Here is a 16215-nt window from a genome sequence, read left to right as displayed (position 1 = left end):
ATGTTAATGCAATTGTAGCGAAATGCTTGTGCTTAATCTAACTAACAATTCCAAAACTACTATCTTATACACAGTGTAAGGGGATAAAGAATATGTACATAAGGATATATGAATGAGTGATGGTACAGAGGAGCATAGGCAAGATACAGTAGATGGTATCGAGTACAGTATATACATATAAGATGAGTATGTAAACAAAGTGGCATAGTTAAAGTGGCTAGTGATACATGTATTACATAAGGATGCAGTCGATGATATAGAGTACAGTATATACGTATGCATATGAGATGAATAATGTAGGGTAAGTAACATGATATAAGGTAGCATTGTTTAAAGTGGCTAGTGATATATTTACATCATTCCCATCAATTCCCATTATTAAAGTGGCTGGAGTTGAGTCAGTGTCAGTGTGTTGGCAGCGGCCACTCAATGTTAGTGGTGGCTGTCTGATGGCCTTGAGATAGAAGCTGTTTTTCAGTCTCTCGGTCCCAGCTTTGATGCACCTGTACTGACCTCGCCTTCTGGATGATAGCGGGGTGAACAGGCAGTGGCTCGGGTGGTTGATGTCCTTGATGATCTTTATGGCCTTCCTGTAACATCGGGTGGTGTAGGTGTCCTGGAGGGCAGGTAGTTTGCCCCCGGTGATGCGTTGTGCAGACCTCACTACCCTCTGGAGAGCCTTACGGTTGAGGGCGGAGCAGTTGCCGTACCAGGCGGTGATACAGCCCGCCAGGATGCTCTCGATTGTGCATCTGTAGAAGTTTGTGAGTGCTTTTGGTGACAAGCCGAATTTCTTCAGCCTCCTGAGGTTGAAGAGGCGCTGCTGCGCCTTCTTCACAATGCTGTCAGTGTGAGTGGACCAATTCAGTTGGTCTGTGATGTGTATGCCGAGGAACTTAAAACTTGCTACCCTCTCCACTACTGTTTCATCGATGTGGATAGGGGGGTGTTCCCTCTGCTGTTTCCTGAAGTCCACAATCATCTCCTTCGTTTTATTGACGTTGAGTGTCAGGTTATTTTCCTGACACCACACTCCGAAGGCCCTCACCTCCTCCCTGTAGGCCGTCTCGTTGTTGTTGGTAATCAAGCCTACCACTGTTGTGTCGTCCGCAAACTTGATGATTGAGTTGGAGGCGTGCGTGGCCACGCAGTCGTGGGTGAACAGGGAGTACAGGAGAGGGCTCAGAACGCACCCTTGTGGGGCCCCAGTGTTGAGGATCAGAGGGGAGGAGATGTTGTTACCTACCCTCACCACCTGGGGGCGGCCCGTCAGGAAGTCCAGTACCCAGTTGCACAGGGCAGGGTCGAGACCCAGGGTCCCGAGCTTGATGACGAGCTTGGAGGGTACTATGGTGTTGAATGCCGAGCTGTAGTCGATGAACAGCATTCTCACATAGGTATTCCTCTTGTCCAGATGGGTTAGGGCAGTGTGGTTGAGATTGCATCGTCTGTGGACCTATTTGGGCGGTAAGCAAATTGGAGTGGGTCTAGGGTGTCAGGTAGGGTGGAGGTGATATGGTCCTTGACTAGTCTCTCAAAGCACTTCATGATGACGGAAGTGAGTGCTACGGGGCGGTAGTCGTTTAGCTCAGTTACCTTAGCTTTCTTGGGAACAGGAACAATGGTGGCCCTCTTGAAGCATGTGGGAACAGCAGACTGGTATAGGGATTGATTGAATATGTCCGTAAACACACCGGCCAGCTGGTCTGCGCATGCTCTGAGGGCGCGGCTGGGGATGCCGTCTGGGTCTGCAGCCTTGCGAGGGTTAACACGTTTAAATGTCTTACTCACCTCGGCTGCAGTGAAGGAGAGACCACAAGTTTTCGTTGCAGGCCGTGTCAGTGGCACTGTATTGTCCTCAAAGCGGGCAAAAAAGTTATTTAGTCTGCCTGGGAGCAAGACATCCTGGTCCGTGACTGGGCTGGATATGTTCCTGTAGTCCGTGATTGACTGTAGACCCTGCCACATGCCTCTTGTGTCTGAGCCGTTGAATTGAGATTCTACTTTGTCTCTGTACTGACGCTTAGCTTGTTTGATAGCCTTGCGGAGGGAATAGCTGCACTGTTTGTATTCGGTCATGTTACCAGACACCTTGCCCTGATTAAAAGCAGTGGTTCGCGCTTTCAGTTTCACGCGAATGCTGCCATCAATCCACGGTTTCTGGTTAGGGAATGTTTTAATCGTTGCTATGGGAACGACATCTTCAACGCACGTTCTAATGAACTCGCACACCGAATCAGCGTATTCGGCAATGTTGTTATCTGACGCAATACGAAACATATCCCAGTCCACGTGATGGAAGCAGTCTTGGAGTGTGGAGTCAGCTTGGTCGGACCAGTGTTGGACAGACCTCAGCGTGGGAGCCTCTAGTTTTAGTTTCTGTCTGTAGGCAGGGATCAGCAAAATGGAGTGGTGGTCAGCTTTTCCGAAAGGGGGGCGGGGCAGGGCCTTATATGCGTCGCGGAAGTTAGAGTAACAATGATCCAAGGTTTTTCCACCCCTGGTTGCGCAATCGATATGCTGATAAAATTTAGGGAGTCTTGTTTTCAGATTAGCCTTGTTAAAACCCCCAGCTACAATGAATGCAGCCTCCGGATAAATGGTTTCCAGTTTGCAAAGAGTTAAATAAAGTTTGTTCAGAGCCATCGATGTGTCTGCTTGGGGGGGGATATATACGGCTGTGATTATAATCGAAGAGATGCGGTCTACATTTGATTGTGAGGAATTCTAAATCAGGTGAACAGAAGGATTTGAGTTCCTGTATGTTTCTTTCATCACACCATGTCTCGTTAACCATAAGGCATACGCCCCCGCCCCTCTTCTTACCAGAACGGTGTTTGTTTCTGTCGGCGCGATGCGTGGAGAAACCTGTTGGCTGCACCGCTTCGGATAGCGTCTCTCCAGTGAGCCATGTTTCCGTGAAGCACAGAACATTACAGTCTCTGATGTCCCTCTGGAATGCTACCCTTGCTCGGATTTCATCAACCTTGTTGTCTAGAGACTGGACATTGGCAAAGAAGAATGCTAGGGAGTGGTGCACGGTGTGCCCGTCTCCGGAGTCTGACCAGAAGACCGCCTCGTTTCCCTCTTTTTCGGAGTCGTTTTTTTGGGTCGCTGCATACGATCCATTCCGTTGTCCTGTTTGTAAGGCAGAACACAGGATCCGCGTCGCGAAAAACATATTCTTGGTCGTTCTGATGGTGAGTTGACGCTGATCTTATATTCAGTAGTTCTTCTCGACTGTATGTAATGAAACCTAAGATGACCTGGGGTACTAATGTAAGAAATAACACGTAAAAAAAAAAAAAAAATGCATAGTTTCCTCGGAACGCGAAGCGAGGCGGCAATCTCTGTCGGCGCCCTTCATCCAGAGACTCTGGGTTCGCGCCCAGGCTCTGTCGTAACCGGCCGCGACCGGGAGGTCCGTGGGGCGACGCACAATTGGCCTAGCGTCGTTCGGGTTAGGGAGGGCTTGGCCGGTAGGGATGTCCTTGTCTCACCGCGCTCCAGCGACTCCTGTGGCGGGCCAGGCGCAGTGCGCGCTAACCAAGGTTGCCAGGTGCACGGTGTTTCCTCCAACACATTGGTGCGGCTGGCTTCCGGGATGGATGTGCGCTGTGTTAAGAAGCAGAGCGGCTTGGTTGGGTTGTGTATCGGAGGATGCGTGACTTTCAACCTTTGTCTCTCCCGAGCCCATACGGGAGTTGTAGCGATGAGACAAGATAGTAGCTACTAAAAGACAATTGGATACCACAAAATTGGGGAGAAAAATGGGTCAAATTAAAAAGTATATATTAAAAAAAAATGCTGTCTCACTAAACCATCCAGGGGAAGTAGCAGGCAGTGTAGAGTAGATATATGGTTATGTTAAATATGGAAGCAATGTCAAGACGAGGTCAGTCCTAATTAGCAATTCAATCATTTATTTTTAATTATGCATTCTACTGCTGGGAGTGGAGCTGAGGCCTGTGCAAATTAGTTGGTTTCTACTGAAGAATGGTAGCCTGGATCCAGATCTGTTTGTGCTGTCTTGCCAAATCATAGGGTCACAATGACCATAGGAGTTGGCAAGACAGCACAAACAGATCTAGTACCAGGCTAGAAGAGTGGGTCTGTCTGACTCACAGACTTTTGCTCTGACTGACATCCTGTATTAGGATTCAGAGCACCGTGGACCAGGACCAACCAGGCTGTTTTGCTGTAGTGGTAGCCTATTGAAGGTGGGCTGGCTGTCTGCCGAGGTATTTTTGCTCAGGCAGCTGTACAGTGGGAGGAATCCGACTGTTGACACCTAACACCCTCTCTCCTCTCAGAGGATACTAGTAGAGCTGTCTAGACACAGCATAGAGGCACAGCAGAGCACCCCTTTGGAAATATAGACAGCCTAACACACCCGGCGCAGTCCTGCTAAGACAGGGACCCACCCTACTCATTGAGTACTCAATCTTTGATTTACTCAATAGAATGTCTTTATTGGTTGTTCTTAAGCACAACAAAAGTCATGTCCCTACATGGATTACTTCACAGCAAAAGTTTTCAATGGCTTTTGTGTGCAGGGCACAGGTTAATGGTGCTCCTTATTTATTAGACCATACAATACTGTATATATACAGTAGGTGGACTGTCATTCAGGTTATACACACACACATATTCTTCCTAGGCTGATGATAGCATATTTGAACACATATAACACGTACTGGACATTTTGTTGGCACTGGTTGCATTTCTTTTTTTAATCTTTTAAAACCATCACCTGTTTCTTGTTTCTGCACAATGGGTGGATCCCTGAACCATGGCTCTTTCCTCGAATTCTTGCCTTGTGAATTTATTTTCCTCCTAATTACAAGTTATTCTGGAATGAGAATAATTCACATCAAAAGTGAGCCTGAAAAAATCTCAACAGTCTGCCGTGTCTCTAAACAAGGACTGCCAGCAAACAATACTTAAATATATCGATTGACTTGCTATATAGTATTCCGTTTGGCTAGGATACTCACAGTCCATATACAACTTTCCTGCCCTTAGTAATGGATGAAATTCTGCTCCTTGGGAAATTGGATGTTTTGAAAGGCTTTCAGTAAGAAACTATATCAAATCCTTTGTCGACTGGCATTTAACACTCAGTCCCCTCAGTATTTTCTGTTTGTGCTGTATTATCTCACATCTGTTATGTGAGCTTCCACATTTTAATCTGGATTATGTTTGAGAACAGTTGACTAATTAAGCCTATTTGCCACACATACCCATTTTAGAAAATGTCCGAAGATACTTTTCTTGCATATTCCCAAAATACAGTTGGAGCACAACATATTTTGTAAAGAAAGAATGACACAAAAAGACTGGTACGCGAATAACCCATTTTTAGTCAACGCTCTTATCCAGAGCGATTTACAGGAGCAATGAGGGAGGGTTAAGTGCCTTGTTCAAGGCTACATCTAAAGGTTTTTCACCAAGTTGGCTCAGGGATTCAAAACGGCGACCTTTCTGTTACTGGGCCCAAGACTCTCATGCATTGCAGTGAAAATACAAAACAGTGGCAGGAAATTATGGACACAATAATGTTGTAAGTTTCTCAACTACCCTTTCTCGGTGTGAGGGTGGGTAAGCTACATTGTCGTATAACCATCATGATATCTTAACATTGATTTATTATGTTGTTAGGTTAACGCATGACCAGCTATAATTAAATCCTGAGATACTGACACTGTACAATGTTGTTGTATTTACAGTTGAAGTCAGAAGTTTACATACACCTTAGCCAAATCCAGGGAAACAGCAAAGGACATTGTGCAGATTCTGGAGGCAACAGGTACAAAAGTATCTATATCCACAATAAAACGAGTCCTATATCGACATAATCTGAAAGGTCGCTCAGCAAGGAAGAAGCCACTGCTCCAAACCGCCATAAAAAAAAGCCAGACTACGGTTTACAACTGCACATGAGGACAAAGATCATACTTTTTGGAGAAATGTCCTCTGGTCTGATGAACCAAAAATAGAACTGTTTGGCCATAATGACCATAGTTATGTTTGGAGGAAAAAGGGGGAGGCTTGCAAGCCAAAGAACACCATCCCAACCGTGAAGCACGGTGGTGCCAGCATCATGTTGTGGGGGTGCTTTGCTGCAGGAGGGACTGGTGCACTTCGCAAAATAGATGGCATCATGAGGCAGGAAAATGATGTGGATATATTAAAGCAACATCTCAAGACATCAGTAAGAAAGTTGTAGCTTGGTCGCAAATGGGTGGTTGAAAAATGAGTTTTAATGACTCCAACCTAAGTGTATGTAAACTTCCGACTTCAGTTGTATGTCAGTGCCATATACTGTATGGAGACACTGTATGAAAGGCTCTGTGTATGTAATTCACCTCAACATGATAGTTTCTCTAGCTACTCCTCTTAATCCTCTCACTGACCACATGCAGTACAAGTGAATGTGATGTCCCAGGCCAGCTTGAAACATCTTGGCTAGGCTGCAGAGATCTAAAACATCTGGACATGATGACCATGTTGTATTACTGCATCCCAGTAACCTGCCCGTGGCCTGCGTTGCATATAATCGATGCAGTACGCTTTCTCGAAAAATCCAACGTGTACCTAACCATAAACATCAAAGCCTTTCTTAAAATCAATACACAGAAGTATATATTTTTAAACCTGCATATTTAGCTAAAAAATTAAAAGAAATCCAGGATAGCAGGCAATATTAACCAGGTGAAATTGTGTCACTTCTCTTGCGTTCATTGCACGCAGAGTCAGGGTATATGCAACAGTTTGGGCCGTCTGGCTCATTGTGAACTAATTTGCCAATTTTACGTAATTATGACATAACATTGAAGGTTGTGCAATGTAACAGGAATATTTAGACTGATGGATGCCACCCGTTAGATAAAATATGAAACAGTTCCGTATTTCACTGAAATAATAAATGTTTTGTTTTCGAGATGATAGTTTCCGGATTCGACCATATTAATGAACTAAGGCTCGTATTTCTGTGTGTTATTATGTTATAATTAAGTCCATGATTTGATAGAGCAGTCTGACTGAGCGATGGTGTGCACCAGCAGGCTCATAAGCATTCATTCAAACAGCACTTTTGTGCGTTTTGCCAGCAGCTCTGCTGTTTATGAATTCAAGCCTATCAACTCCTGAGATTAGGCTGGTGTAACTATGTGATGTGAAATGGCTAGCTTGTTAGCGGGGTGCGCGCTAATAGCGTTTCAAACATCACCCGCTCTGAGACTTGGAGTAGTTGTTCCCCTTGCTCTGCATGGGTAACGCTGCTTCGAGGGTGGCTGTTGTCGATGTGTTCCTGGTTCGAGCCCAGGAAGGAGCGAGGAGAGGGACGGAAGCTATACTGTTCCACTGGCAATACTAAAGTGCCTATAAGAACATCCAATAGTCAAAGGTATATGAAATACAAATGGTATAGAGAGAAATAGTCCTATAATTCCTACAACCTAAAACTTCTTACCTGGGAATGTTGAAGACTCATGTTAAAAGGAACCACCAGCTTTCATATGTTCTCATGTTCTGAGCAAGGAACTGAAACGTTAGCTTTCTTACATGGCACATATTGCACTTTTACTTTCTTCAACACTTTGTTTTTGCATTATTTAAACCAAATTGAACATGTTTCATTATTTATTTGAGACTAAATTGATTTATTATATTAAGTTAAAATAAGTGTTCATTCAGTATTGGTGCAATTGTCATTATTACAAATACATTTTAAAAAATCGGCCGATTAATCGGTATTGGCCTTTTTTGTCCTCCAATAATCGGTATTGGTGTTGTCATAAACCTCTAAACCAGATCATGCATTTGTGTTTTTCCCTTCCAGCAGCTGTTTGATTCAGATACCACTCTTTTGCTCAGAGTGCTATGAGTGCCTGAACACCACATAGATTCAACAATCTTCTGTGACTAATGTATGTAACACAAAAACGTTTGATACCATTAATATGTACTAGCCAGTGTTTTGTGTGGGTGTGGGTGCGGGTGCGGGTGAACGTGTTCTGGGATGATTGCCATGGTAACACATTTCCGCATTCAGCCTGTTGTGTTGACGTTAGGTTCTGTGGAATCGTGACTGTAAACTATGGAAATATCGGTAATTTACACGCCACTCAGTTGTGGTGAAATCTTGTGATTTTATTCGATTGTTCACCACTTCCTTGTGCAAATGAGTAGAAACAATTACTGTTACCCAGGAATGAAAAGTAATGACACCTTAATGATATGAATCACTGTTGATAATTACAGATCAGAATTTACTATTGGTTTCAAATGGAAAAGGATGACACCGGTAAAAAAAAAGCAGGGACTTTGTGTTAACTCTGAGTTGATTGTAACAGTTATTTTTCTACTTTATCAATCAGAAATGGTGTCGTCTGTTTGTTGGTGTGTCTTATCCTGTTTACTCATATCAAGTGTATGTAGTGTCCTCTCCTTTCTCCTCTGTGATAATCAAGGGAACTAGCCTCTTGTCCACTGGGATCCTGCCTCTCAAGGAGATCACAGTGGGGGGAACTGTTTGTGGACTTTGGCTTGAAACTTGGAACTGCGTTTTCCTGTTAGAACAGCCTTGATGTGTCCTGTGAGGCTGTGATTCCACGTGGAACAATGCCCTGCACCAGGGCCAACACACTCTAAATGGTGGATGGGTTTCCTCTCTGGGGACACACAGTAGTAGTTCATAACACTTGGGAATCATCCATATTAACATATCAACCTGGGTGTACTGTACTGTCAACCTGCTGCTGAGGAAGCTGAAATCTTTTTGATTTAATCGAAACCTTTACACGTGTAATGACAAGCTAAGTAACAACAAGCTATCATCGCTTGCTGAGTTAGTCAGAAACTTCCATGCATGTTACGACAAAAGCACCAAACCATTCACTTTCTAAGCTAACAATTCATGCTGGCTATTAGTGGATAGTGGATCTGTCGTTATTCTGAAATGTCTTGGTAAAGATCCCAATGTTACACATTAAGTGCTTTCGGGGCCCTTCTTGTGTGTAACCAAAGGTAGCTTTTTTTTTCGCCTTGTAGGTGGTAGGGTTCAAGCTGAAACTCATCCAAAGCTGTAACCCAACTTTAAGGACCCCTAAAAACCTTCACAGCCCATATAAAACCTTCACAGCCCTCTGGGCCCGAGTAGACAACAGATGCCTGAGAGAGACCCTCTCTACTGACGTGCTCCAGCTGTGGATCCCCCTCTCTTTCCCTCTCTGCACTCTCTCTCTTTCTCTCTGTCTCTCCTCTCCCCTCTATGTGCAGCCTGAGGAAGTCCCTCATGATGACTTCCAGCTGGTATATACTAGTCTATAGGAAGGAGGTGGATCTGATTTGGTTAGATTTATCTCCTCTTAACTCAATCCTCGCCCTTGACGCCTCTACCTCAAACCCTTTGTGTTTTGGGTTACGAGTGAGTCTCAAAAATGTTTCCAAGGAGGTTTGACCTTGCTCATAGGAGAAGGATAGACTGGGATTGTAACACGTCAATCTTCCATCCTATCTGCTCTCTCAGGAAACTCCCCCAAACAGCTTTACAAGGCTGTCCAGATTGAGAAAGCCCATATGGAAAAAAACATATGATTTCACATGTGGAAAATCACCAGATTTCACGAGTGAAATTTCCACATGTTTTGCACATGCAACAATTTATTTCATAATGTTATTATTATTGTAAATAATTCAAAAACCGTGTGGCTTTGGAAAACTTTACTTGTGATGCTATTTCACATGAAGTTTCACATGTGGATTTTCACGTGATCACACAATTTGGATTCATGTATAAAAATGTGAACATGATGCCCTACAAACAAAAAGTTGTTAGGAAGTCCCAGGGAAAGTCATAAAATAGCTGTAGTGTTTCGCACTTACATATGACACATTTTAACAATGTGTATGTTTATTTACACAGTAATTATTATTCAACGTCCTCACTTGGGGTTTACACTCACAACCTCTTGGCTCACAGCATTCTGAACATCCTGCTACACCACCATGTCTGTGTCAATGACTGATTTCACCTATATCCCTACACTTTGGACTTCAAAGGAAATCTCAGCTTTGTATAATACACTCAAAAAAGTTATTATATTTATCATAGTGATTCAGTAGTACTGTAACATTAAAACAGAATAATATGCCCCACCAACATTGCCTAGTTAAATAAAGGTGAATATAATCAGTTAATCTGACTATTCTATCAGTGGATTTTATTTACAAACATTGCTTGTAATTATGATATGAAGGTTTGGCTTGGAAAGGTTTTTTTGCCTGATTTGAGACAGCGGATGTGTCGTGCACTGAAGTCCACAAGCGAAGGGCAAAGGTGAGAGAAGGAGAGTGCGTAGATGCGAGAAGCAGTTATACAGCGAACAAAAATGATCATTCTGTTTGTATGTGGCTGCTATGAAAATGAACTGTGCGTGTGATCAAATGTGTATTCATTCCGCCGATTCTATTGAAAAACGTTTCTTAGATGGAAGCAAACGGAAGGAGACTGGGATATACATACTGGAATTTGTCCAGTAGAAATTGTCGTTTGCAACTATTGGACTAATGATTACACCCTAGATCAGCTAGATGCAGGCAAGAGTGTGCAAGGCAGTATTGAATGTGTCACTCACTGTCTGTCACCTTGATAACTCAAATGATGTATCTCGACAATATGTTGTACACTTTCATTCATAGGCTAAGTTAGGTTGTAGCAACCTCATGATGGTTTTAGGGAAATTTGAGTATCATGTAGTAGCTAAACCTATCGATGTCACATTGAGCTGGGTGAATGGAATGTGAATGACAGTCATATTCTGTAATAGAAATAAGGCCATGCTCATTTTAAACGTCACCTACCGCCACTATCACTCATTCACACCCCCTAAACCTCATCATTAGTAACCCACACGTATGCTTGAATATGTTTGTGCATCATGTCTGGGGAGGCTAAAGAAAGAATGTGTGTGAACATTGAATAACAGCTGATTTCTATTCAAATAGCCTACAGTACCTCAATTGGCAATATCACCCATTTAAATTGAGTTGTGTAGTGTGAGAGAGGTGTGAAGTGACTGGATGAGATTTGGCCCGTTGCCAGAATGAGATGGCTCAGATCAGATCGTGTTGGGTGATGTGTGTGTTAAGCAATGGAATGGAAATGAGCCTACTGTGCATATAGGAAGAGCTGGCTGTGAGCAAACATGGAAATGTGACGTTAATTGGAATGGAGGAATACTTATCTTCCTATTCCAAGGCCACCCTGCTGCTCAGCTTCCCTCAGCCTTTCCCAAATGCCCATCTGCAGAGGGAGGAAAGGAAGGAGGGAAAGAGAGAGAGGTACCAGAAAGGAAGGACAGGGGGGAGAGAGGGGGGGGGGCTATTCTCATTGACGAAAGTTGAAGGAGAGGCACCGCAACAAGATTTTAATTGGCATAATAGGTACATACACTTTTCAATTTATACATCACGTCTTTGCCTTACCTTTCGTTGTAGCTGGCAACATGACATTCTTGCTTCTGCTGATCCAATTTACTGTAAACATCACAGTAGCCACTAGCCAGTAACTAAGTGTAATAGAGTTAAGAATGTGCCATAAACTCACTCCAGAGCTAGCTGGAAATGTCGCGGTGGAGCAAACAAACTGTTGGTACGTTGTCAAGGAGGACGGTCACGTGTGTTGCGAAGCATAGGATCACTGTTTCGAGCCCAGTATGGGGCAATTGGACAGTGGAGGAAGCTAAGCAAACTGATGCCTGCAAGCAACTTTTCATCTAAAACATAACGCTATTAAACTCTTGAATAATGCAACCAAACTATATTACACTCTTGAATGTTGCAACAATTAAAGGTTTTATTTCTTGTTCGTACACACATTAAATTAGCTTGCACAGTTTGCGTATCAAACATGAATGTCGACGCCTCTCGTAGGAATATAAAGGTACAGTAACTTTATCATATAGTGTCGTTCATAGTATAATAGCTACAGAGCTTGCTAGGTAGAAAACTAAACAAAATTATTTCTGCATTCTCCTCCACTACATCATAATAGCTGCATTACCTAGTTAGCTGAATGTTGACGTTATCTAACATTAGCTGAACCATAGCGCTTAGGCCTACTACTTCAGCGTGTTACATGAAATGTTCACCCATTTTGAGTGTTATATTGTTTTTGTGCATCTCTGAGTGATATTCTATTGATTCCCTGGGTCATTTCCTGTTTTCACTTGTATCTGATTTTTTGGGCGTTCAAAGCTGGCAGAAATCACACCGGTATAATGTAGCACTGTGATAAAGTCGCTCTCACTACACTGGAAGTTAGTGTTGGGTTTGAGCTAGCGCCCAATAGACTCCCATTCCCTACTCGAAGGAGAGCGCTCATTGTCCCAGAATAGTTCAGAATGCAACGCGCAGCCCTTTGACGTAGCGTGGGCAACGTTTCCGATCTCCTCAATAGTTTATCTGCCGTAGCGAATGTTTGACTCCACTCTGCAGGTTGAACATGTTGAGATTGTTGACTCTTAATTTGATAGCTGTAAAAATTGCCTAAACAAACTGCACTAACTAGCTACTTTACATGCTGATATTGTTTTGGTATTGCGTGTAGCTGATTTTACCAGCTAGCTAGACAACCTTATAACGCCGAAATGATATATTTTTTGTCACAAAAAAGATTGTTCTCACGTTAGTGTTATTTTACACTGTAAATTAAAGGAATTGGCTGGTTTTGGGTGGATTTTTCCTTTAAGTTACCTTACAAACCAGGCTTAATTGTTTTTTAAATATCAAGGAAGTCATTTTATGATGCAAAAAGCTAATTGCGACTGAAAACAGTGATCATTCCCTGGGGAGTTGATGAGCTTCATGCTTGCATAGCTAGCTAGATAATATATTGCCTGGATGGTGGCTCAGTGCAGCCAAAGGGACGAAAACACATTGCGATTCTTATACAGTGAGAATTTCAGAATGTAACAGCCAGCTACTGCAATCTCGTGTGAAATTGCAATAAAACAAGTCTTAAATATAATGAACATTTCTATACATTTCAGTTGTTTCATAAACATTGTTTATGCTATTGCTATTTTTACTGCACCTGTGTTGGGTTCAACGAGACAATTCTGTTTACATTGCCCTGCTTGGAGAGGGGCGGGTGTTGTGCACAACTTCAGGAGGTAGCGGTCGAAACGTGACAAGTTTGCAAGATTACATTACAGTAATAAGTCCATTCTCAGGATTTTGTTTGATACCTCTCGAGAATCTCCTTCAACTTTCATCAATGTAAAAAGGACCAAAGTGATAGGTACCTGTAAGCCAGTTCAGTGTCAGGTTTAATATTTCATTTAATTTGCATCTCATTGTATTTCCTGCCATGATTTCAGCCTTTTAGTTCTTGACTTTATATCCCCAAATATCAATGAACTCTCAAGAACCCCAGCTTGCTGCATTGGCACAATAAGTAATATTCTGCCTCACACTATATGGTGGACCACCAACAACCTACTGAAGTCACAGAGGAAACGTTTTTGTTATGTGGGCACGTAGAATAGGATTTGAGTACCCCTATTGAGTACCAGTTCATGCAGTGTGATTTCCCTTATAGCTTCATGTGGGTTGTTGTGTTTGTTGATTCATGTTATATGTTAATTATGGAGATTATATCATCTTCTCTGTATGGCACCATGGAATCACTGGGCCTTGTCCTCCATGCTAGATGGAGCTGCCAAGTGACCCATTTTCCCAACATTATTTTCTGGGAACACCTCATAGTATCCATAGCAACATGTATCAATTGAGCCATTGACCCATTTAGAATCTAAGTAGTTTTCTGAAGGACTCTCTGGAGCATGTGAAAATGTGAACATGGTTTTCTGAAAGACTCTGGAGCATGTGGAAATGTGAACTGGATTTTCTGAAGGACTCTCTCTGGAGCATGTGGAAATGTGAACTGGGTTTTCTGAAGGACTCTCTCTGGAGCATGTGAAAATGTGAACTGGGTTTTCTGAAGGACTCTCTGGAGCATGTGGAAATGTGAACTGGGTTTTCTGAAGGACTCTCTCTGGAGCATGTGAAAATGTGAACTGGGTTTTCTGAAGGACTCTCTCTGGAGCATGTGGAAATGTGAACTGGGTTTTCTGAAGGACTCTCTGGAGCATGTGGAAATGTGAACTGGGTTTTCTGAAGGACTCTCTCTGGAGCATGTGAAAATGTGAACATGGTTTTCTGAAGGACTCTCTCTGGAGCATGTGAAAATGTGAACTGGATTTTCTGAAGGACTCTCTGGAGCATGTGAAAATGTAAACTGGGTTTTCTGAAGGACTCTCTCTGGAGCATGTGAAAATGTGAACTGGGTTTTCTGAAGGACTCTCTCTGGAGCATGTGGAAATGTGAACTGGGTTTTCTGAAGGACTCTGTCTGCAGCATGTGAAACTGTGAACTGGGTTTTCTGAAGGACTCTGCAGCATGTGAAAATGTGAACTGGGCCATTCAATGGTCTTTTGAATGGGCTAGCGTACGCACGCACACACACACACACACACACACACACACACACACACACACATACATACACGATTCTGAGAAGCACATAGTGTTAGTGTCTGTATCACGGTATGTTGAGAGTCTATCACAGCCAATAGAAGCAACTGTTAATTGCAACATTTCTGTCAATAGACCTTGGACTGTGTGTGTGTGATCTTATGATCATGAGAGAGGATGTTTTCCATGGAATATATTCTTGAACTCAATAACTGGAATTGTTCTGAACAGTTTTGAGGAGTATGCCTGTATGGTCCAGGTCATCACCATGGGTACTAGAAAGCACATGGTCATTGCAGTGGAATCAGCCAGCCATTCTCACCCTCCAGACAATTTGGCTGGGGTTTGGAGGATCAATCGATTCTGATGGCAGAAGTCCCAGCATGTCCTAATAGGGTCGGGCACTAGACCACTAAACTCTATTAAATGCTTTTTGATCTCATGGTTAACAACGATGAGTCATCATGACTTGTCAGCTGAGAACTAGAACACCTGAACAGAGACAAGCTTGCCTTGTCATTTGCTTTATTTAGGGCAAGATGACACTTGAATTTGTTATTTAAGAACAACACATTTCCTATCGTTAGCTACAAGGGAACTTAGAAACTACAACCCAACTATATGTGAAAAAGCAGAACAATCTGCGTGCTCTCAGATTGAAATAAGAGTTAATTGTGGAACTTGTATGATGGCTTACAAGTTTAGCCTCCAACTTTTAATCAAAACCAAACAATACTTTTGTGCATTCATTACAAATGATCCTGTAGGTTTCTGATTTAGTTTGAATAATTTAATAATTCTCGTTCCTGTCTCTCCACAGAGGTGCTCATCAGAGTCCAGGTGTTCGACAACAGTGACCTTTCACCTCTGGCAGAGGCTGCAGTGGATGTTTATGGGAACCAGTCTACCTTGGCATCCAGCAAGGCTGGCAAAGATGGCGTCGTCATGGTCACCTTCCTGTACCGCCCTGGCACCTGGGTCATTGTCACGGCAACAAAACTCGGCTTTGTCACTAACTCCGCCCCCTGGCATGCCAGCCGCATCCCCCGTGAGTATTGTGTTTTATCCCTAACTATCACCTTTTCACCTCAGAAATGGAAAGAATGTAGTGTTGTTGTGGTTTACCACCATTCCATCAGTCTTATTCGTACTACTTTGTGAGGTCACGTTATGAGAACTTACTCCTCACAAAGTTATATTTTAAATACTGATGGCTAAGCTATGCAAGTAATGGATGAATTACAATACTAATTACCAGAATCCTTTGGGACATTTGATGGAATCAGAGGCCAGGATGTCATCATAAAGGAATGTCCAACAAGCCGTCTCTGCCGATCTGTCCTCTGTGGGGTGTGGACAGTCCTATCCAGTTGTCAAATTCCCCACCCTATTTCCCCTCCATTGCCTCCTCCTCTCTGGGGCCACTGCCAGGGTGTTACCCCTGCGTTGGCACACCCCAGATGACTCCCACCGTCTGCAGTATATCTGTCTGCACCAGCCCACCCCATCTAACCCAGTTGCTGCTGTAGTTATATCCCAACCTCTGAGCTGCAAATTCAACCGTAAGGGAAAGAGCTGTCCTGTCGGCACTAGATCTTGACACAGGTCTTGGTAGTGATGATCAGCTAGTGAAGAGGTCCCTATGTAATCTCGTCACTTAGCCTAGGCTAGTCA

General features: G+C 43.2%; 1 protein-coding gene across 2 annotated transcripts in view; it reads left to right on the top strand.

Moving 5' to 3' along the window:
* Positions 1–16215, top strand: part of LOC118365164 (protein FAM171A2-like) — an 84767-nt gene that overhangs the window by 11500 nt on the left and 57052 nt on the right. For both annotated transcript variants that reach the window (XM_035747135.2, XM_035747134.2), the window contains exon 2: positions 15362–15589. In XM_035747135.2, coding sequence (XP_035603028.1) covers positions 15487–15589 — 103 coding nt within the window. In that variant the 5' untranslated portion in view covers positions 15362–15486. The remainder of the gene's footprint in view (positions 1–15361; positions 15590–16215) is intronic.

Source organism: Oncorhynchus keta, chromosome 32 (assembly GCF_023373465.1).
Source record: "Oncorhynchus keta strain PuntledgeMale-10-30-2019 chromosome 32, Oket_V2, whole genome shotgun sequence".
NCBI lineage: Eukaryota > Metazoa > Chordata > Actinopteri > Salmoniformes > Salmonidae > Oncorhynchus > Oncorhynchus keta.
The sequence above is the reverse complement of the archived record's forward strand: the minus strand, read 5'-3'. Positions and strand labels throughout refer to the sequence as shown.